The sequence below is a fragment of the Suricata suricatta genome, chromosome 17 (assembly GCF_006229205.1).
Source record: "Suricata suricatta isolate VVHF042 chromosome 17, meerkat_22Aug2017_6uvM2_HiC, whole genome shotgun sequence".
Classification (NCBI taxonomy): Eukaryota; Metazoa; Chordata; class Mammalia; order Carnivora; family Herpestidae; genus Suricata; species Suricata suricatta.
In genome coordinates this window covers 11,494,469-11,515,558 of record NC_043716.1, presented here as the reverse complement: position 1 = coordinate 11,515,558, position 21,090 = coordinate 11,494,469, and the positions used below count along the sequence as shown (strand labels likewise).

The 21,090-nt window shown below is 55.4% G+C and overlaps 1 protein-coding gene across 1 annotated transcript in view; it reads right to left on the bottom strand.

The window, feature by feature from the left end:
* Positions 1–5,827: 5,827 nt before the first annotated feature.
* Positions 5,828–21,090, bottom strand: part of TNFRSF13B (TNF receptor superfamily member 13B) — a 34,156-nt gene continuing 18,893 nt past the window's right edge. Inside the window, exons 3-6 of the mRNA XM_029927941.1 lie at positions 18,326–18,571; positions 8,361–8,537; positions 7,665–7,926; positions 5,828–7,448 (exon numbers count right to left, since the gene is read on the bottom strand). Of these exons, the coding sequence (XP_029783801.1) occupies positions 7,676–7,926; positions 8,361–8,537; positions 18,326–18,571 (674 nt within the window). The 3' untranslated portion in view covers positions 5,828–7,448; positions 7,665–7,675. The remainder of the gene's footprint in view (positions 7,449–7,664; positions 7,927–8,360; positions 8,538–18,325; positions 18,572–21,090) is intronic.

The following is a 21,090-nucleotide window of genomic DNA, read 5'->3' as shown; positions in this document are numbered from 1 at the left end:
CTGGCCAGCTCTCCTCTTACTAACAATGGCAGCCAAAGAGGGCGCGGTCACCGGCCACACTGGGTGGACGCCTGGGCACAGCTCTGGGCGACAAGAACCTTACCAAGGTCAGCGGCCAGACCTCATGCTTGGTTGGGGCCTGTCTAGCGACTGCTCCGGCTATAAGGGAGTCTGTGCACCCCGCATTTTCTTATGTCCTGTGATGGGCTCCCTGCTCCTTGACCCACTGCTTTTGTGGGGACGCAGCCATGGACTGAGGACAGCTGTGGGCCTTCAGGAGCCGCTTGAAACACAGGAATCCCTGCCGGTGTTTGACAGCGGGACCCAGGATGTGGGGGAACGAGACGTGTGCTTTTGCAGTCAGCTCCGAAGATGAGAAAGCAGCACGTACAAGTAAGGAGAAAATGTGCCCGGTTAACGCTGCCCTTGATTCTGTAATTGGTCACAGGACTGTAGGTGACGTGTGACATCCTCCTTCCCCTCCTCCCTCCACACTTCCCTTGTCCTCAGAACCTCCCCCAGCTGGCGGTTACCCAGCTGACCCAGACCTTCGTTGCGTTTAGAGTGTCCGCGTTTAGACATTTGTAGGTTCCTTTACTTCCCGTGCATGGACCTGCCAAGAGACGCCAGAGAATCGCTCTGGGTCCTACGCACTCTTCGAATGAACGGAACCAGCGGTGTGACCCTCAGGGGAAGTTGATCCCCCTTAAGGTCTAAGACCATCAAACTAGCAATGCCCAAACTTTCCAGGCCTGGAATAAAAAGAATAAAAAGATTCTGTGATTGGGTTCTTAAGTAGAAGACTGGAAAGTGCCAACCCCACCTTATCCTCAGACCCTTGGATTCTGGCTGCCAGTGGGGGCGGGAGTCCGCACCAGATAATGGGCTCTGGTTAAAGGCCTAACGGTCATCCTGGAAGGCAGAAGCCCTTCCCCCCGCCACGGCGCGGGCTTCAGTAAGCCCAGCTCCTTCCAGGCGGTGTGTGATGTGTAAGACACCAGCCCATTGCTCGTGAATGTGCTCTGCTGTGAATGGGTTTTGTGACCGGAAGCAGTTGGGGGAACGTTGTGATGGTGGATGGTGGTGCTCAGAATACGAGTTTAGACACTAATCCGAGGAAGACAAATCTCTGCCTCCTCCATGATGCAAGAAGCCCCGTGTAGTCAACCTGCCACCAGGTGGCTAGCTGGTCCCCCCAGAAATGCCATCCTGGGGATTGGGTGCTGGTCAGGCACTCAGCAGTATTACCTTGGTGAGCCCATTCTAGTCCCCACCCCTGTCGTGATGGCCACTTACTTCATGTGTCCACCAAGCAAGCGTGGTGACGGGAAGGACGCTGACTACATCCACCAGGCAGACCATTTTGTCCCCCTGGGCATTAAGAACATCCCTATAGGGATTCTCTGGTGAGCACACATATCTTCACAGCCTGTGCCCGTTGTGGCCTGGTCCCCAACCAGACTTTGTCACTCGTCTTTGAACCCTGTTCCAGATGCTTGGCTTTCAGGCCAAGCTGTTAACTGCGAGGGACCAACCCACGCACCCCAGTCGAAAGGTCCCCAGTAGGGGGTTGGTGTCTGCACAATATCTCTAGGAAAGAAGAGAGACAAGACGGACAAGACAGACAACGTGGATGGTGGTAAAGCCACTCTTTACTTAGATGGCCAGGGTCTTATATACCATGGGTGATTGCATCATTTCTTTACTGGTTACATAGTTCAAGATTTTTGAAGTGAAGACATGCTTTGGAAAGGGTCATTCTTATCAAGGCAGTAGTAAACAACAGGAACAATCAAGTCATGCCAAGAGAGGGATTCCCTAATAATAGTCTGGCTCCAAGCGGAAGATGAGCCTGAAGAATTCTATGAGGAGGTTTACATTCCTTAAGGCCCCTCATGAGTTATGCACAGGCAAGTCGCTTATCCTTTAATAAGCAAATTTTTTGGCCGAGGTTTGTGTTCACTTCCAACACCAGACAAAGATCTAGAAAGCAAAGCAAGGGGAGGGCTGGAGCCACTGACTCACCCAAGTTGATTGAAAGCCTAAAAGTATATGTCTCTCTGCAAAGCAATGAGAAAATCATAGGATGAACAGAAGCCACATGTGCGGCCCAGGAGGCCAACTACTGTTTGAGGGTTATTTTTGCCTACTGGGCCCCAACAGTTAACAACATACCACAGTCAATGTAGATCAGTGCTTTTGGCCCTTTGTCATTCCGGACAAGGTGGGTAACCAGATGTATGGCTCAAAGTTCACTCGGACGACTTTCCTTCATCACTGTCCCTCAAGTGTCCTTCGTCATCTGGCCACAAAAAACACTTAATGTGATGCAGCAGGTGTCCGTTGAAAGTCAGAGCCACCTACTCATGCAGTTTACCTTCTGGACATGCCCAAGCTCACTCTTTCACCTGCCATTTCTGCCAGATGGTGGATGGCTGCTGCGCATGCCCAGCCTTAAGGCCAAGGTCAGATGACCTCCTCTCATTAGAGGAGGCCCAGGCTGTATAGTCAACTCATGTCCTGTGGTTACATGCTCAGTCTGCTGAGTCCAAGAAACAAGCAGAAGCTATTTCTAGAAAGCAGAATCTATGTCTGCAGAAGAGGATATAGGTTGGAGCTGCTCTGAAATCCTGGTGCTCTGTGCCTTCTCTCCTATTGGTTCTTCCTTGCTGGGGTGTCCGGAAAGCATCCTTATTTACCACGGACACTTTAAGTATCATTGGATCTTCTGGATCACAAGATGTAAGTGGTAGTACAACATGTATGACAGCCTGAACCTAGGCCCCACCTGCCATGGGGAGCCGTATGGTGCCTCTGTAGACGGATCGAATTAACACACTTAGATGTGGTGTATGCTGCCTCCAACACCCAACACCTGTCAGCCATTGTAACTCTTTTTGCCCAGTAGGTGGTGCGAGTTGAGGCAATTTTCCTTCACCTTGAAGAAGCTATCTCAATAGGCTTCAGACTGCTGAACCCCCAGAAACTTCATTGAGTTGGGGACCCCTGAGGTTTGGGGAGTGTATTTCTCAGGGTTTAGTTTTTACTACTTACTGCTTATCAGACCCGGCCAGCAAAATGTCATCAATATAGTGGACCAGAGCGATGAATTATGGAACAACAAGGAGGTCAGTGTGACCTCCCTGAGCAGACTTGCCTAGAGCAGAAAGCGGAATTAATGTGGCCCCGAGTGTATACTGTGAAGCTATACTGTTGGTCCTGGCAAGTAAAAGCAGACTGCCTTGGTGGTCCTTACAAATGGGGATGGGAGGAAAATGCATTAATCAGGTCAGCAGATGCATACTTAGTGCCAGGTGCCATGTTGATTTGCTCCAGGAAAGATGTCCCTAGATCTGTGACAGCAGCTGCAATTTGAGAGCACCAGATTAGGTTTATAGAAGTCGGCCTTGGTTCTCTCACGTCTGCAGGGGCCGTGCAGGTGAGTTAAGTGGGACTGTGATAGGTATCATCACTACTGTGTCTTTTAATTCTTTGATGGGGACATTACTCTTTGAAATCCCCCCAGGATTACATATTGCTTCTGGTTTACGATCTTGGGGGTCCCAGGGGCCCTGCGGAGTACACCACAGTCCCCACCCCGCTCAGTGACATCTCTGACTCCTGGGACTTTCAGATGCGTGCATTAGCACAGGCCCAGGGTCCCCTTCCGCAGCAGGCATCATGGCTAGTGTAATCCAGAACAGACCTGCAGCATCAACCTGGACCAGATTGATTCCTCCCTGGCTTTCTCCAGGTCCCCCGCTCTGCGCCCCCCTCCCCCGCCAGCTCTGCCAGTGAGGGAGGTGAGCTCCACCTTTCCCACGGGAAGAAATGTATCCGCCTGAAACCTTACATACTTTATCTCCATGTGGGGGTCATTTACGTTTGAGACAAATACTCTTCATGGCACAAATTTGTTTTTTTGTTTTGTGAAACATTTTAATGTTTATTTTTGAGAGAAAGAGTGCGAGCAGGGGAGGGGCAGAGGGTGAGGAGTGGGGCACACAATCTGAATCAGGCTCGAGGCTCGGAGTGGTCAGCACAGAACTCCACATGAGGCTTGAACCCACAAACCGTGAGATCATGACCTGAGCTAAAGTTGGATGCTTAACCAACTGAGCCACCCAGGCGCCCCTTCATGTCACAAATTTGTGGAGACTAACCTGGACCCAGGAGAGGTTCCTGTGACCCCCTCCATCCTGTCTCGGTCATCGGATCAGCCTGCTTCTGGAAAAACCAGTTTGGTGTAGCAGGATAGCCTTCTCTCAAGGGACAAGAGAACATTCCAGTTGGGGTCCGCGCTCTCTGGCAGTGCCTCCTGGGTTGGCGACTCCCTTGAGCCCCCGGACCCCTTATCCATAAGACAGGAAGAGGCAGAGCTTAAAACAGGTGGTTAGGAATCTCCTTCCGAGCCTGACATTTGATGGGTCTAAAGATTTTTTTCTCCCTGCTTCTGGTGGTGAAACCAATCAGTCATGAATGCATGTAAATGCGAGTCGCTAAGAGAGGAAGAGGAAATGTAAGTACGTTCGTTACCTCTTTGTAGAATGTTCAAATTAGAAATGACTTTAGCAATGATCCTGTTGGGCTCTTAAATTCATTCATTTGGCAACTGTTTGACACCCTGTATGGAGAACGGCTTGGACTGGTCTGGACACAAGGAAGTGAGAGGCCACAGTCCTGCTGTCACAGAGGTTCCAGTCTGGTGGGGGACACATATGTGTCAGGCTGTGTAGAAGAGACAGGCTGGCGGCCCAGAGCGCGACTGCAGTGGGCGAGCTGTTGGTGCAGGCGGTCACACGGCTCTCCTCGGGGCAGAGGCCTGAATGAAGTGAGGCTGAGCTCGGGCTCTCAGAGGTAGAACATTCCAGGTAAAAGGAACAGCATGTCCTCAAAGATGGGGAAACTGAGGCTCACAGGGACACAGCTTAGCGAGCTCGCTTCGGTCCCCTGTTGAATCCTGTTCACACTGGTTGTTTTCCCTCAGTTCTAAAAGCCGAGTCTCGAAGGCTTGGACCAGGCACACTGAGTGACCCCTGCGTCTCTGACCCATGTTGTGGCCTGGTTCTCACGAGGGGCCAGTGGCAAAATTCCTCCTGGTGGCCAGCCAGGATGCTTTCCACGCCAACGCGCTCCCGTGGTTTCTGGGCCCTGTCCGGGGCCTGCTGCTGCGCGCCAGCCTTGTCTGTGGGATAGTCCAGGGATTGAGAGACCGAGCACGGATCCAGCCTCCGCCTGAGCCTGAATCCTGGGCCTGGGTTCCTTCGGGTGAGCCGCCTAAATTATGGGCCTCCCCTATAAAACGGAGACACTAAGAGCATCCTCTCGCAGGATTGTTCTATGGTCAACAACGGCACAGGATCTAGGAAAACTGCTTGGCATGTAGTAAGAATTATGTAAATATTTTTCTAAAGCCCCGAACCCGAGAGCAGAGCTTGGGGCTCTTCGGGATCTACGGTGTGTCTTCCGACAACAGAGGGAGACGCCTAACAAGCCCATGCGCCCTATGTTTTGGGTTTTTCCTTTGAGTATCTATAAATGAGAGCGCGTCACCAAACATTAGGAAGGAGAAGCAAGGGATTTTGCGAGGCAGATGTGGGACTTGTCCTGTTGGAAAGAGACCGCGTGTCAGGCCGGTGGGGGATGTGGCCGTTTTCGGACCAGACCACTTGGTTCTCCACCTGGAACCTGGGAGCCTACAAAGCCTCCGGATGCCCGTCTCTTCTCCCAGCTCTTGATAATCTGACTTAATTGGTCTGAGGTGCGGCCCAGGCATTGGGATTTTTATAGATTTTGCCCCCGCCCCCCGCCCTGCCCCACACCCACCCAGGGATTCTAATGTGCAGCTAAGGCTGAGAGTCGCCGGCCCAGAAGCCCCAGTAAAATATCAGAGGGTCTCTCGCCCTCCTTCCCATGTCTCCTCTGTTCCCGAGTCCTATCTGGGAGATTTTTGAAATTTGGGAAATCAGGGAGAAAGGAAACTGGGGGGGGGAAAGGGCACTTGAGCTGAGGCTTACACGATAAGAGCACCCCCTCCAACCCGAGTGAAGATGCAGGGAAGGGCATTCCTGGGAGAGGGAACGGCAAAGCCCAAGGCCTCAGGGCAGGCCTGAGAAAGGGAAAAATCTCTCTGAGGACGAGGGCAAGTGGGGCTGAAGGCTGGTGGGTGTCATGAGTGTGAGGGGAGCGGGGTTTGAGAGGAGCCCGGGGGCCAGAGCACATGCCGCTGAATGCCCTTGTAAGAGGCTGAGCTTTGATTCTATGTTGAGAACCCACTGGAGGGGCTTAAGCCATGAAAAGACTTTCAAGAGGGAAGTGATATTTTTAAAAGATCGCCCTGGCTTCCGGTGGCACCTAGGAAGTAGAGAGCCAGAGAGAGGACCACTCCTTCCTAAGTGATAGTCAAGCTGGATAACCTCCCACCCCAAATGTCTTCTCTGAGCCCATCTGCGAGCTGCAGCCACAGGGCAGCCAAGTAGCCTGAGGTGTAAGGCAAGCTGGTGCCTCTGAGGACAGCGGGGACGTGACAGGCCGCCACAGGGAAGAAGGCAGAGCCACTATGGGAATGGGCAAGAGAGTCGAGTCCTTGCAGTGGGGTAAAGAGCTGCCGAAGGCTGAGTCTGGGTTAGCACGGGAGTACAGACTTTCTGGAAACTGCAGCACGGGAGTGGACACCCACTCACAGGATCTTGTCCACGGACTTGCGCTGGACCTCATCCAACATTCCAGGCACCGAGCAGGAGACCAGAGGAGCCCCTCCCCGCATGTGAGGTGCAGGCCCGCTGCCCCGCCCAGGCTCTTCTTCCTAACAAACCGAAGCTGAGCAAAGAGCGGCACACTCGGGATCCAGGTGAAAACCCGCTGCGGGGCAGGAAGGAGCGCGCCCTCTCCTGTGGCTGGGTCCCCGAGAGGGGTTCCACTCCGGGGGGCCAGGGGAAGGACCACCGGGATTCTCCCAGCCCAGGAACAGGGCCCGCCTGACAGATGGGACGGGACAGCAGACCGCGCCCGACGCCCCCCAGGTTGGCCAGCACCAAGAAGGCAAAGAACAGAGACAGGCCCTCTTCAGGCGGAGAATGGTCTTCAGGCCATTCTTCAGCTTTCCCCTCTGTCTGGCTTTCCCTCTTGAATGAAAGCACGAAACACAGTCCCAGCAAAAACCCCCTTCTTCCCACCCAGCACAGGTCCAGGAGCGCGGTCGTGAGCCTGGTGGGGCCGTTAGCTTGCGGGTCCTCAGAAACCAGGCGGCGGCGCTGTGCTTGAGCCTTGAGCCCCAGGGGACAGCGGGAGGCGTGGGACGTCCGGAGTCATCACAGAGTGGACACGACGAAAACCAGTGACAGGGAGGAGTGGGCAGCCGGGGAAGGTTTTATTTCTAAAGAGCGGCTCTTGGGGGCCGTGTCCGCAGGTGTGTATGACTTCACTGCAGGTGAGTAGGTGATGGCGACCTACAGTGGAGACGCGGGCGAGGTCAGTGAGGCCCCGCCTCCACCTCTCTCCCTCCGGCTCTTTTCTCCCCTGCTTCCACCTCTCCCCCACCTCCGACCACCTCTCTCGCCCCCACCCCTCTCCCCCACTTCTCCGCCCCTCTCCCCCACTTCTCCGCCCCTCTCCCCCCTCCTCCGCCCCTCTCCCCCCACCACCATCTCTCTTCCCCTTCTCACCTTCCCCCGTTTTATGAAGCCGGGCCCCCCTCCTCGGCAGGAGCGCACAGGACCTCAAGGCCGCCTTCCAGGGCACGTGTGCAGGGGTGTCCAGTGGCGGTCCTGCCAAGGCGCCCCCACCTCCCAGAGCGCGCAGCCCCGGGGGTCCCGGGCTCGCCCACACTCTCCTGGGTGGGCTGCCTGCGCTCTGGGAAGCAGAAGCTGCACGTCTCCACCGGCTCCGGCAATGCGCCCACTGCCCTTCCAGCTTCCATCCAGTGATCTGTCCGAAAGTGAGAGGGTGATGGCGTTGGCCTTGGCCCTGACCCCTCCTCTACTGCCCTGCACCAAGGGGGCACGTGGCCAGGCTGTCGCTTCCCCAGTGGGTAAACTGCCCTGCCCGCTACCGCACGGGCGGCCCCTCTCCAGGCCCCAGCGCCAGCTCGCCTTCTGCCTTGGGGAGTCTGTGCAGGAGCACAGGGGCACCGCCTCCTCTGGGTTTCAGCCCTGTCAGCCCCGCGCCCCTGCCAACCCGATGACCCTCGCCCTACCCCCGCCCTTCCTCAGGTGCCCCATCTCTTATCTGGATGTTGAACCTGATTTCACCAAGTCGGAAACGATGTTCTCCTTTTGGAAGCAGGGCCAGTGCAGGACAGAGGGACCTCCCGCAGCTGGCCCCACATGCGGCAGGAGTGCCAGGGCCTGTTTCTCGCTCACCCTTGGAGGACTTGGCCTGGGTCTGACTAGGGGCCGGCAAGGGCTGGCAGGAGAGCTGGTCCCCTCTCCTCTTCAGGAAGCAGGCGACGGCCAGGAGGAAGCAGCAGATGATGGCGCAGAGGCACAGCCCCAGCGTGCTGTAGACCAGGGCCAGCTGGTCGGCGCTCAGCTTCAGCCCTGGGGGGTGGGGGTTGCAAGACAGCCGTGAGGCCCTGCGATCAGGAGGAGGGGCCTTTCACTGCCCAGGGCCGTGCCCTGACGTGTCCCCTCCTCAGGCTAGCGGCCCCCTTGTCCCACCGCCTTTCTTTTCCCTCAGTAGACGATCCCCCTGCCCCCTTAGAGGGCCAGCCCTCGGCCCCCAACCCCCGGCATGTCGTGGACCCGTCTGGCTCCTGGAGAAGCTGGTTCCTTTCCTCACCTGGAGGCGTGGCTCCTGTGGACCCTTCTCTGGACTTTGGAAGAAATCATGCCCCCTCCACCCCAGGCTGCTGGCAACTTCTTCCAAGACCTCAGAGCTGGACGCCTCTGGAGCTGGCCCTTTTTGCGCCTGCTCTTGGTACGGGATGGAGATTGGGACACTACAGGTGGTGGATGGAGAAATGAACGGACTACAGTCCCGGGAGATGTCTCTGTCCTGCCCCGGGCCGTCCCGGGGAAGCACACTTTGGGAGGGAGCTGGGCGCAGTTGTAATGAATCTGGGCTAGCAAACCAGGGGCGTCCTGGGGAGCTGGGGGGTCACTTTTCTTCTCAGGGCCTTGAGCCTCCCATTTGGATGCCGGAGGAAGACTCGGCCCTGAGCCAAAGCTCTCCCCTCGAAATCTTTCCTGGCTCCTGGAATTGGGGCGCTCTGTAGGCCCCAGGTAGAAAAGGGCGGATGAGCCAGAGTTAATACCCGTGTGTAATGTGCGCATGGCATGGGCCACGCAGTGAGCCCTTTCTATACGCAGGCGCTTCGGGCAGCGCCTCCCGTAATCCGAAGGAGACTGATCACCCCTCCTTTCTATACTGAGATGTAACTCACAAGCCGTCAAATTCACCATCACGAAGTGTGCTGCTCAGTGGGTTTTAGTATATTCACAGAGTCGTGCGACCATTACCACTGAGTGCTCTGAAGACACTTCCATCACCGCGGACTCACTAGCAGTCAGCCCCCAGCCCTGGGCACCACTAAGCTACACTCTGACTCTGGGTGTGTCTCTCCTGGACACTTCGTACAAATGGAATCACACACTGTGTGGCCCGTTGTGTCTGGTTCTCTCACTGAGCATGTTTTCGAGGCTGATCTCATTGTCACGTGTGTTGGGACTTCCCTCCCTTTGGCGGCTCGATAATCGTACAGTCACCCCATTTTGTTTATCCGTCCACCTGCCGATGGTGTGGGTTGTCTCCACCTTTCGCTGTTGCGAATAATGCAGCTGCAAATATTTATGCACAAATGCACGTGTGGATGCACGTTTTTGGTTTTCTTGGGGGTTCACACCAAAGAGTGGAATTTCTGGGTCAGAGGATAACTCTGTGTTTAACTTTTTGAGGAACTGCCAGATGTTTTCCACCGTGACTGCACCGTTTTACACCCCACTTTGCAGGTGACAAAACTGAGATTCAAAGTCGCACTCCCCAGTCACAGCTGCCACTAGGAGCAGGTCCAGGGGCTCCGGGCCAGCGCTCCGGGCTGGCCGCACAGGCGGCGCGAAGGGCACTGCCCTCTTCCTTACACACGGTCCTCAGAGTCACGGTTTTATCCAGTAGCAGTTGGCAAGTGCCACCCTGACATTTACAGAAGGAGAATGGGAGCTCTGGGTGGGTGGTGCTGTCCTTCCTGTCCCTTGCCCAGAGCTCAGAGAAGCCACGGAGGAGGGGGAAGCAGAGACGCCCCCCAGTCCGGTGCACCCTGCGCTGGTGCTGCAGATCTGGAGACTGAGGCCCTATGAGGAAAGAGGAGCCACGGAAGGTCACAAGGCGGAGGGCAGAGCAGGCTGACATCTGCACTTCCCACCCCGCAGGTCTTTCCCCCTGCCTACCTGCTCCTGCTCGCCTCTGGAATACGGCCACCTCCCTCGTATGGCTGGCTCAACAGGGGGGAGGCCGGCAGCCTCCACATCAGGGACGGATACCGGCTACCAGACTGCCAAGTCCAAATGCAGCACCGCGTAGGTTCAAGGAGAAAGTCCAAGCATCCGCATATTTCAGATATTCCCACCACGAATTCTAACACCAGACCTGGCAGCAAGTGTACACAGATGGGCCCCAAAGAACCACCCCCCCATAGCCTGCCCTTCAAATGAGGGCCGAGCTGGGCCCCACTGAAACCTCAGACGGCAGAGGCCATCTGCACCAGCCCTGCTCTGCCCCTTCCGAGGGCCCGCAGCCCCTGCTTCTGCTCTCTTGGGAGCCCTGAGCCACCCCTCCCCTTGAGAAGGCCAGCTGGAGAGGCCACGGGGAGAGGGGGCCGTGAGGAGGAGCAAGGCCTGTCCAGCCCAGCGTCAGGACCCAGCACCTGCCTGTGGACACACAGAGACCCCAAGCAGACACCAGACCTGCCCAGCTGAGCCCGCTAACCCACGGAACCACACCAGATGATCAAGCGGTGATCTGGAGGCCACTAGGTTTTCAGTGCATTTTGGATCCTGCAGTAGACACCCAAACGGTGGCTGCGCTCCTGAGGGGCTGGTCCCATCTGCCCTTCGCCCCCCTGCCCAGACCAGCGATCCGCCATTTCCTGGAGGCCTAGTTCCTGCCAGTGGCCTGCCCCTAGTACGTGCTCTACAGGGTTCCTGGACCAGGACGAGGAGGGCAGGTTGAAAGTACAGGTGTCTCTGGGGTGCGTGAGTGCCTCAGTTGGTTAAGCATCTGACCTCAGCTCAGGTCATAATCTCGTGTTCATGGGTTCAAGTCCTGCATCAGGGCTGTGCTGAGAGCATGGAGCCTGGAGCCCACTTCAGAGTCGGTGTCTCCCTGTCTCTCTGCCCCTCTGCTGCTCATGCTCTGTCTCTCTCAAAAATGAATAAACATAAAAAAAGTACAGGCGTTCCTTCCCATCTATCTCACAAGAGCACCTGGTTGGTGGGGGCTTGAGGGCCATTTGGAACCTTCTACCAACATGGAGAACACACTTTCCCGATTTCTGTGGATTTGCCAGCTTCCCATCTGGGGCCACATCCCACCTACACGGACACAGTGTTCACTGGAGCTTGTCCATGGCAGCAGAAGCCTGGGATGGCCTAAGACGGACCCCAAGATGTCGGCAGGAGAATCGGGAGGTGGGTCCTTGGGACGCAGCAGTGTTGAGAAGCACTGAGGACCTGTGGAGGCCAGCTGTCATTGCCTCTCTGGGAGGGAAGCGGCGGGGTGGGGGGGGGGGGACGGGGGGCGGGACGGGGACTTCTCCCCACACCTTCTTCTTCTCTTAAATGATTTGTGTGTGTCAACTATTCAAAACAGAAAACGGGATCTGGCGGTCCGCATATCCAAAGAACCCTGTAGGGGGCCGACTGGGAGGATGGGGAAGTCACAGGGCCAGCAGCTGCGGGGCTACTAACAGGAAAGCCGTCCCCGCACAGCCCCAGTGGGCCCTGGCACTGGCTCCGGCAGCATTGCGCGCCCAGACTCTCCTGGGGACGGGCGCGGGGCGTGTGCACTCCTCTGCTCTCCTTTGTTTAATCACCAAGATCATTTGGGTCCACGACCTTAGAAGTTGCCTTCTGTCAGCTCTCGGTGACCAGGACCCTGCAGGACGAGAGGCCTTGCCCCTTGCTTCCTTGTCTGCTGATGACCCCCGGAGCAAAGGGGCACAATCAAAAGTTTTTGTGAGAAAAAGGGAGCCATTCTCTGTCCTTGTCTGAAAATCAAGCCCTGGGAATGCAGCCCCTGGAGATGCAGTTCTCAGAACAGCCTCCAGAGGGCACCACTCACAGCTTCTGGCTGCTGGGGAGCTAGGCGGGCCCTGGCCCAGGGACAAGCTGCTTTTTGCTTTTGTTTTGTTTCCTTTAACTGTTTTCAAAGCCATTTCTTATCTAAAAATAGAATTTCCCCCAGACTGCTGCCGTCCCCAGCTCAGACTCTGGCTGGCCAGCTGGTCAGCATTATAACTCGTCTTTTAGGGACAGAGTTAAGGAGCCTTAACATGATAACTTGTCACTTAGAGAGGGAGCAAAGGGGCCTTTGTGGCCCTCGGGGGGCTGGGCAAGAACCCAGGTGCCACTGCCTCAGCTGGATGTACCCAAGGGCAGGAAGACGTGACTTTAAGCCTGGGCCCTGCAGCCATAGCTGCTGGAGGTGCATGTGGCTGTGGACATTTTACTCTGCTTCCTCAGGCCTCAGTTTCCTCCTCTGTAAAATGGGGAATGATATAGTGATCAGCATTGTTTGGCCTCCCTGACGTAACGCAAGTAAACACACACGAGGCGGCTGGGCCTGGGAGGCCCGGCCAGCGCATCACCAGCTGTCCCCATGCCACCCAGGCTCAGCTGCCAGGGCAGTTTGCCTGTAGGGGGTGGGTGGGTTTGGGGTGGCAATTGTATGACACCAGACACACGGGTGTTTTCGCTCCCCCCCCCCCCGAAGACTCTGGTGCACACCGCGTCCACGGGGATGACTGGCCCAACACTCCGGACTCTCCGTCTCTCCCTCCTTCCCTCTGCACATGCTGGTGACACTTGGTCCAGAGTTTGCCTTGAGTAGGCATTTCCTGCAGTGAATGTGAGCCTCACTATTAGGCCAATGGGGGGCCTGCAAATGCCCCCAGATGGCCCCCCTATTTTGTGTGTCTGTGTGTGTGTGTCTCACTTGGCTGACATTTTGGGAGACAAGTTTGGGAAAGAATGGGGGGCACTGTTTCCAGAACACCACGTCTCCCACACACCCCCCCATCAGGGCCTGGGATCCCTGAGTCCCCATTCTTTCTGGGGCCCCCCTTCTGAGAGTGATCCTCCATCCTGCTGGGGGAAGGGCTCCTACGCGGCCACTGCTCGTGGTCAGCCCTCTCCCCCGCCCTGGATCAGGCCCATCCACCTCTCCCCTTGCTCAGTCTGCTCCAACGAAGGAAGCAAGCCTCCTTCCCCCCCGGTCTCCCTCCCGCTACTGCCCGTTTTCCCCAGAGGCCCCTCCGTGCCTTCACGTCTAGGTCACTTGTCCACGCTCTCTTCTCTGGTTTCTGCCCCAGTGTTTTATCAAGAGGGTTTTGGTGAGGACCTCAGCTTTGGCTGTGGGGAGAGTGGCATAAGGGGCCTCTCGCAGTGGGGGAGGTGGTGGGGGAGGCACTGTGTCCCCTGAGGGAACAAACAAAAAGCCAAGCATAAGACCAATACCCCGGCCGCCCGAACCAAAGGAAACCCTGAGCAATTCCTGGGCCGAAAGTGGTGTTTTCCCTGACCCCAAATGCCTCTATGGCTGTGACCCCCAGTGAAAAAACTCCCCACCCTGCTCCCCACCCTGCACACCTGACCTGCAAACGCATGAGTCTTACAGTTGCTGTGTCTCTTCCTTAGATGCCTGTGCTTCCCGTTTGCAAACCAGTGCTCCAGCTCTGACCGTCTTGTGCCTTTTCTCTCGAGGATGGGTGCACCCCACAGCTGGGTGCTCCCCGCCACCCTGGACACTGCTGGCCCCCGGCCCCCGCACGCCCTCCCCCTCCTCTGGCTTCAGCGCCCCCGCCTGTGATGGTCATGGCGGGCCTGAGCCCCAGGCCCGGCATCTGAAGCCGCTCAGTGAATAGAGGGGGCCCTGGAGGGCAGTCTGTACCCCTGTGTCCCCCGCTCTGCCCCTGCGCATTCCCATCTGGTGGAATTAGGTTGAAATGGACTGAAGGGGGGACATTGAAGGCCTGATACATGACCAGGTTGAGCGTGGAAAGGGAGAGGAGGAGGCCTGGCTTCTTGGCCTCATGAACGGTAAGAGAGGGGCTCCCTGCCGTGCCCACCACCATTTCCTCAGGTCAGGGCCTCTCCACCTAGGGACGCCTGAAAATGGCCCTTCAGAGGGTCCTCTGACCTCACTATAGCCAGAACTGGTGGACATTTGCAAACATCTCTGCGGTGTGACCTACTCCTTCCGGAACTTTCCTCCTTGTTTGCTTTTGTGGACATACAGTCCTCTGGGTTCTGCTCTGACCTCCCCAACTGCTCCTTTGCAGTGTGTCTGGGGGGAGACTCTGACCCCTCAGAGGCAGAACCCCCTCCCATGAGGGCTTCCTTCTCAGTCCTTTTCTCATCACACATCCTGGGTCCCCAGGGACTCTTTTCCCTTCTTGGGACCAAAACTGCCACCCCGCAATCCAAGTTCTCCCATGAGATGCTCCCCAGCCCACCGCCCCATCTTGCCATTCAATGCATGCAGGCTCATTCTGAGGTTGCAATTTGTGCAATGCTTTGGCGATATTTTGATTTAATGTTTAATTTGATTTAATACTTTGAGATACTGTATTGATAGTATCTAAATGTCATTGGTTTCTTTGTAACCCTATGTGCTTTGTTTAATGTACTTTTTAAAAATTTTTATTTTTGAGAGAAAGAGCGAGCAAGCAGAGGTGAGGCAGAGAGAGGGAGACAGAATCAGAAGCAGGCTCCGGGCTCTGAGCTGTCAGCATGGAGCCCGACACGGGGCTCAAACCCATAGAACCATGAGATCATGACCTAAGCTGAATTCAGAGGCCTAAATGATTGAGCCCCCCAGGCGCCCCTGCACTTTTTTTTAATGTTTATTTTTTTTATTTTGAGAGAGAGAAAGCCCACGCAAGTGGGGGAAGGGGCAGAGAGAGAATCCCAAGCAGGCTCCGTGCTGTCAGTGCAGAGTCTGATGCGGGGCCCAGTCTCACAAACTGGGAGATTGTGACCTGAGCCGAAATCAAGAGTGGACGCTTAACCGACTGAGCCACCCAGGAGCCCCTGTTTGATGCACTTTAAAATTAGTCCCAGAAGGGCTCCCCTGGTGCCCGGTCATCCCAGAGGCTGAGCGGCCTGCTGGGCTCCAGGCCTCCATGGCTGCCCAGCCGATCCCTTGCCAAGACACCGCCCCTCAAGGACCATTCAGGTCCTTGTCGTCTGCAACCTCCGTTGTTGCTAGAAACGGGCTCTCATGGCCCCTGCTGCCTTTGCCTGTGTCCACCCCTCAGGACTCCCTGCCGCCCAGCCCCCGCCTCTCCCACGACTTCCCTGCCCCCCGGAGCAAGTCAGTCTCCCGAGCCTGGCAGATGGGGCCTCTGTCATCTGGCACCTGATCCCTCTCAGGGCGCTGTCCGCCCGCTAGCAGGCCCCACTGTCCCGGCTTCAGCTCTCCACCCCTCCTCTGCCCCTCCTCTGGCCCAAAGCTCCTCTCAGCCCCTCACGCCACTTGACTCCTCACACTTGCACATGCTGTTCCCCTGCCTGGAACCCCCTCCCTCTCCCTGTCTCTTAGGCCCATGGTTTCTTTTTAAATGAGCAGCTACTGCAGGCGTTGCGGGAACTCACTGGCCCTAATGAGCATTCTCCTGTACTCTTCACAGCAGCCCCACGAAGATGTATGATCCCATTCCCACAGAACCAGGGCTCAGAGAGGGGAAGTAACTTGCTCAAGGTCGCACAGTGAAGGATGGAACCAGGGTCTGCCTCCAAGCATCCCCCCGGAAGAGGAGACTGCCTTGCCCCCCGTTGCACCCCTGGCTGAGTTATGTTGCCACCATGGGATTAATTTACCATTTGCATAAGTCTTGTTCATTGTCCAACTCTCCCATTAGACTATGACTTCTGTGGGGTCAGAGACAGGATTTGTCCTGCCCTTGACACCTCGTGCACAGTATTGTGTCACATGAAGGAAAGACAATCTGGGAGCGATGCATGAGAGACCTCGAGTAGGGCTGAGGTGGGGCCTGGCAGGGGTGGCAGTGGGGTGGGTGGAGCCCACAGTGGGACGGGATCACATGGCTCCAGCACTGGCTGCAGCCGGAGGCAGCCCGGTCACGTGGCATCCTGTAGTCACGCCCTCAAACAGGTTCCACAGCTGGTCCTCCCGATTTACAACCCGAGCCACGCCCAGTTCCTGCCCCCCAGCGCACCCAGGTGTCAGGACAGCGCAGAACGGACCGGACCCCCAGGCCTCTGGAGAGACTCAGGCCTGGGGCAGGGCACAAGACAGTCATTAACTCACTGAGTCCCAGGGCCAGCTCGTGGTGCTCCCTGGCTGCGGTATGCGTGGGGCCGCTAATGCTGCCGCCTCAGGTATGACCCATCATGCTGGCCCCACTAGCCCCCCTCAGGACCTCACATACCCACATCCACACATCCTGGGGGGGTCTGTCCCTGGAGCCGAAATGAGGTGCCCAGATTCTACCCAGTGCCCTGTAGGGATGGAGCTCCTGACGGGTCATCACAGACAGGAATAGCTAATCATGTTCCCTAGGCAACAGGTTACCCTCAGGAAGTGATCATCCCATGAATTCCTCTCTGGGACTTTTGCTCTAGCAGAGTGGATAAACTTTGGAACCTGAATCCCAGCTCAGCATTGCTCATGCATTCATCACTCAATTCTCAGCAAGTCACCCTAAATTCTGAGACTTTCTTTTTCCATCTGCAAAATGGGTGGGATTGGTCTGAAGGGGACTCTACTGCATCAGAAGTGGGAAAGTTCTGGGTCTGGCTGGAAGAATCCAAGTACATCACCAACTGCAGGCTAGACACACAGGTCACCAGACACTGGAGGAAAGGGGTGCCCCCCAGCCCCACTTCATGGTTCCGTACATCACTCCCTCTGTATCCATGTCCTCTGCACGTGAATCCACAGTTCTCAAGAGAGGCCATGCTAGACTAAAACCAGCCGTAAACTCAGCATGGTCACAGACTTTGTCTCTCCTCCACCAAAAAGTGGCATCTGTTCCCATCCGTGAATTGGACTGGCTTTGCAACTTGAGTAACAGGAAGGCAGCAGTCAGCGATGGTACAATGTGAGTCCCCAGCCTGGGCAACCAGAGGCCTGGTGTATTTCTACCTCTTACACCCCTGCCGTCATCATGAGAAGGACCCGCCTTGCCAGCCTGCTGTCCCCAGGAACAGGAAGAGAGACCCGTGGAGCAGACCCACGACTATCCAAGCCAGCCGGACACAGCTGACCCCAGCCAAAATCCAGATACAGAAGAATAATAAAGCACTGAGTTTTGGGACTGTTTGTTACACAGCAACAGCTCACTGACATGAGAACAGAAAGGAATAAAAGACAACAGTCTAACCAAGTAGAACATGGTGTTGGGCAACCTCCATTATCAAGACACACATCACCTAGCCTTGGCACCAGGCTCTGGCGTCACAGAAATGGTATCATTGTGAGGAAAGTCACAGCACAGGAAAGAAACCAATCAGGGCCCCAGGGGCTTCAGGCCTGTTGTTCTCCCCTCACAGACCAGCAGTGTAACTATGTCAAGTATTTATGGATCCACATGGCATCCCCTCCCGTCCTTTCTGACATCACGAGCGAGGTGGGGGGGGGGCGGGGGAAGGGTAAACCAAGAGGTATTTTCTGGGAGGATAATTAGACACTTTCAGTGCTTGGCACAGAGTAGATGCCCCTTTCAAGGGACCCCTCTGACCAAATCCAGGTGGCCAGCCCCCACCCTTAGCTGTGTTGTGACATTTCTGTCCCTCTCGTTCTTAGGACGTCCCCATTGTGTCCACCGGCATCGGACCTTGCTCACAGGGTTGGCTCTGCCGGTTACCTGCTGCCGGTGTTTTAAGGACTCATTTAGCCTCAACTATAAGGCTCTCCAATGCTCAGGTCTTTTTCTTTCCCCCTCCTGCCTCCTCCTGGCCCACAGACTTCTAGAGATTTTGCCTAATTTTTTTTTTCTATCCTGTGATGGCCCACCCCCGCCCCACACTTCTGGCCATTTGCCTGGATCTGTGCTTCCTGCTTTGCAGCCCTGCCCTATTTAGGCTTGGCGCCCGCCCTTCTGCCCACTCTGCCCCTCAGGCTCCTCGCAGGCCGACCCCGGGGGGCTTACCTGGAACGGCCTCCGAGCCCCTGTGCTCTGTTCCCTGGTACCTTCCCAGGTCGTCTGGCCTGACTTCGGCTTCCCCGGCCCCCGGGGTCCCGAGCTCCAGCGGAAGGTTCGAGTGGGTCCGCGACTTGTTCTCACAGAAGTACGTGCACTGCTTGGGGTGCCGGCCGCAGATGGAGGCGCAGCTGATGCAGTCCCGCAGCAGCCGGTCGTAGTACCTGCCTTGCTCCTTGTGGCAGCTGAGGGACTCTGGGGACACAGAGGGGCGATGCTCCTGGGTGACAGACGCCTGCGGGACCTGTGAATCTGGCCTCCGGGGGCATGATGGTTTAAAAAAACCACGGGCACCTGGGTGGCTCAGTCAGCTGTGTCAGATCCCGGCTCAGGCCCCGATCTCAGGGTCCGTGGGTTCGAGCCCCGTGTCCGGCTCTGTGCTGACCGCTCAGAGCCTGGGGCCTGCTTTGCATTCTGTGTCCCACTCTCTCTCTGCCCCTCCCCCACTCACACCTTGTCTCTCTCTCTCTCTCTCTCTCTCTCTCTCTCTCTCTCTCTCTCTCAAAAATAAACATTGGAGCACCTGGGTGCCTCACTCAGTTGAGTGTCTGGCTTTGGCTCAGGTCATGATCTCTCGGTTCGTGGGTTCAAGCCACGTGCAGGGCTCTGTGCTAGCTCAGAGCCTGGAGCCTGCTTCGGATTCTGTGTCTCCTTCTCTCTCTGCCCCACCCCTGCTCATGCTGTCTCTCTCTCTCTCTCTCAAAAATAAATAAGACATTAAAAAAAATCATTGCTTTAAAAAAATAAACATTAAAAAATTTAATTATAAACATTAAGAAATTATAATACAAAAATTTTACAAAATCATAATTCAATTCCCCAAAATCAATTCCAGAGTAATGCAAGTCCTTTCCAAGTATGTAAGCAGAAAGCTACACATTGTCCATTAAGTACTGTTTTAGCTGCAATATATACTTTTGATATGTAGTATTTTCCAGTATCTACTTTACATTGTTCTTACTTTTCATTATTTCATCTTCTTTGGCTTATAGATTATTTAAAAGTGCATTTCTTGGGGCACCTGGGTGGCTCAGTCGGTTAAGCATCCGACTTTTGATTTCAGCTCTGGTCATGGTTCATGAGGTCCAGCCCCATGTCGGGCTCTGCAGTGACACTGAGGAGCCTGCTTGGGATTCTTTCTTTGTCTCTTTCTCTCTCTCTCTCGCTCACTCTTGCTCTCGCTCTCTGCCCCTCCCCCGCTCCCACACAGATGCACCTGCTCTTTCTCTTTCTCGAAGTAAATAAATAAAACTAAAAAAAACACAACTTAAAAAGTGCATTTCTTAGTTTCTAAACATACAAGAATTTTCTAGTTATCTTTTATAATTGAAATCTGGGTTATTACATCATCACATACGTTGTGAACTTGCATTTTCCCAACTTTGTAAAGGAGAAACATTTCATATTAACATGAGGATTGAAGAGGAGGCCAGAAACTACCCTGGCAAGTTGAGGGAGGGGCTGGAAGGAAGACGGAAAAGCTCAAACTAGTAGTGTTTCTTCTGTCTTAATGAATGAAAATTGTAAGAGCTTCAACAGCCATCAGTGCAGAGGCCACGCAAACTAAAGCCCAATCACGCTTGCTGTAAGAGAGCAATTTTTTTTAAAATGCTTATTTATTTTGAGGGGGGTGGGAGACAGGGAGAGAAAATGGAGGCGGGGAAGAGACGGGCTAGGGGACAGAAGATCTGAAGCAGGGTCCAGGCCAACAGCAGGAAGCCTGATGTGGGGCTCAAAGTCACGAAACATGAGATCATGACCTGAGCTGAAGTCAGATGCTTAACCAACTGAGCCCCCAGGCGCCCCTAAGAGAGTAACTTTGAGTGTGTAACACAAATCTACACTTTTTCAGGGCAAGTTTTTCTTGTCTTTAAAATAAAATTCTACTTATGTGAAAATGGGACTCACAGGAGGTTTTAGAGCACATTCCAGAGGCAGTGCTGGATAGAGGGTAGGGACACAGACTTCAAGGTCAAACAGATTTGAGAGCATCCATGGCTCTACCGTTGAAGGTTGTAGGGTCTTAGCCTCTCCATGCCTCGAGTCTCCTCATTTCCAACCCAGAGGTAATAATAAGATTCACTTCTTGAAGTTGCTGTGAGGGATTGAAGTCGCCAGCGTGGTGTCTGACACATAACAAATGCTGGCTGAGTGGAAGGTTCAAACAGGACATTCGCTCGTGCCTCTTCGCAGCCCAAACACACCGGATCTTACGTCCTTGACTAAGGAAAGGACAGGACCAGGAAGATGGTGGATCTGGGATCTCAGGAAGACTCGGATGGGACCGGTGACCTCCCGCTGCCCTGGCTCTGCCCCGGGGTCCCACTGGGCCGCATAGGACCACTGGCACCGCCACTCAGGAGACAGAGTTGACAGGAGGGCCGTGGTATTCCCAGAGGCTTAGGTGTGACCCCCTCCCCTCCTCAGGGGCCCCATGTGGCTGCTGCAGGTGGCGTCTGGGCTCCCACCAACCCCCACTGCCCGACCTCATACACTTCCCCTGTGGGCCTTGATATTTCCTATTGTGCTTTTCTACCTCCGTGCCTTTGCGCACACTGGTCCTTCCTCCCGGGGTGCCCCGCGCCCCTCCCCCCCCATCTGACTGTGGCGCCTACAGACCCAACAACCTAGCTCAGGCGACACTTGTTCCAAGAATCCTGCCCAACTGTAGTGTTTTATGGTACCTTACTCTTCTCCCCTGAACTGCAGTTATT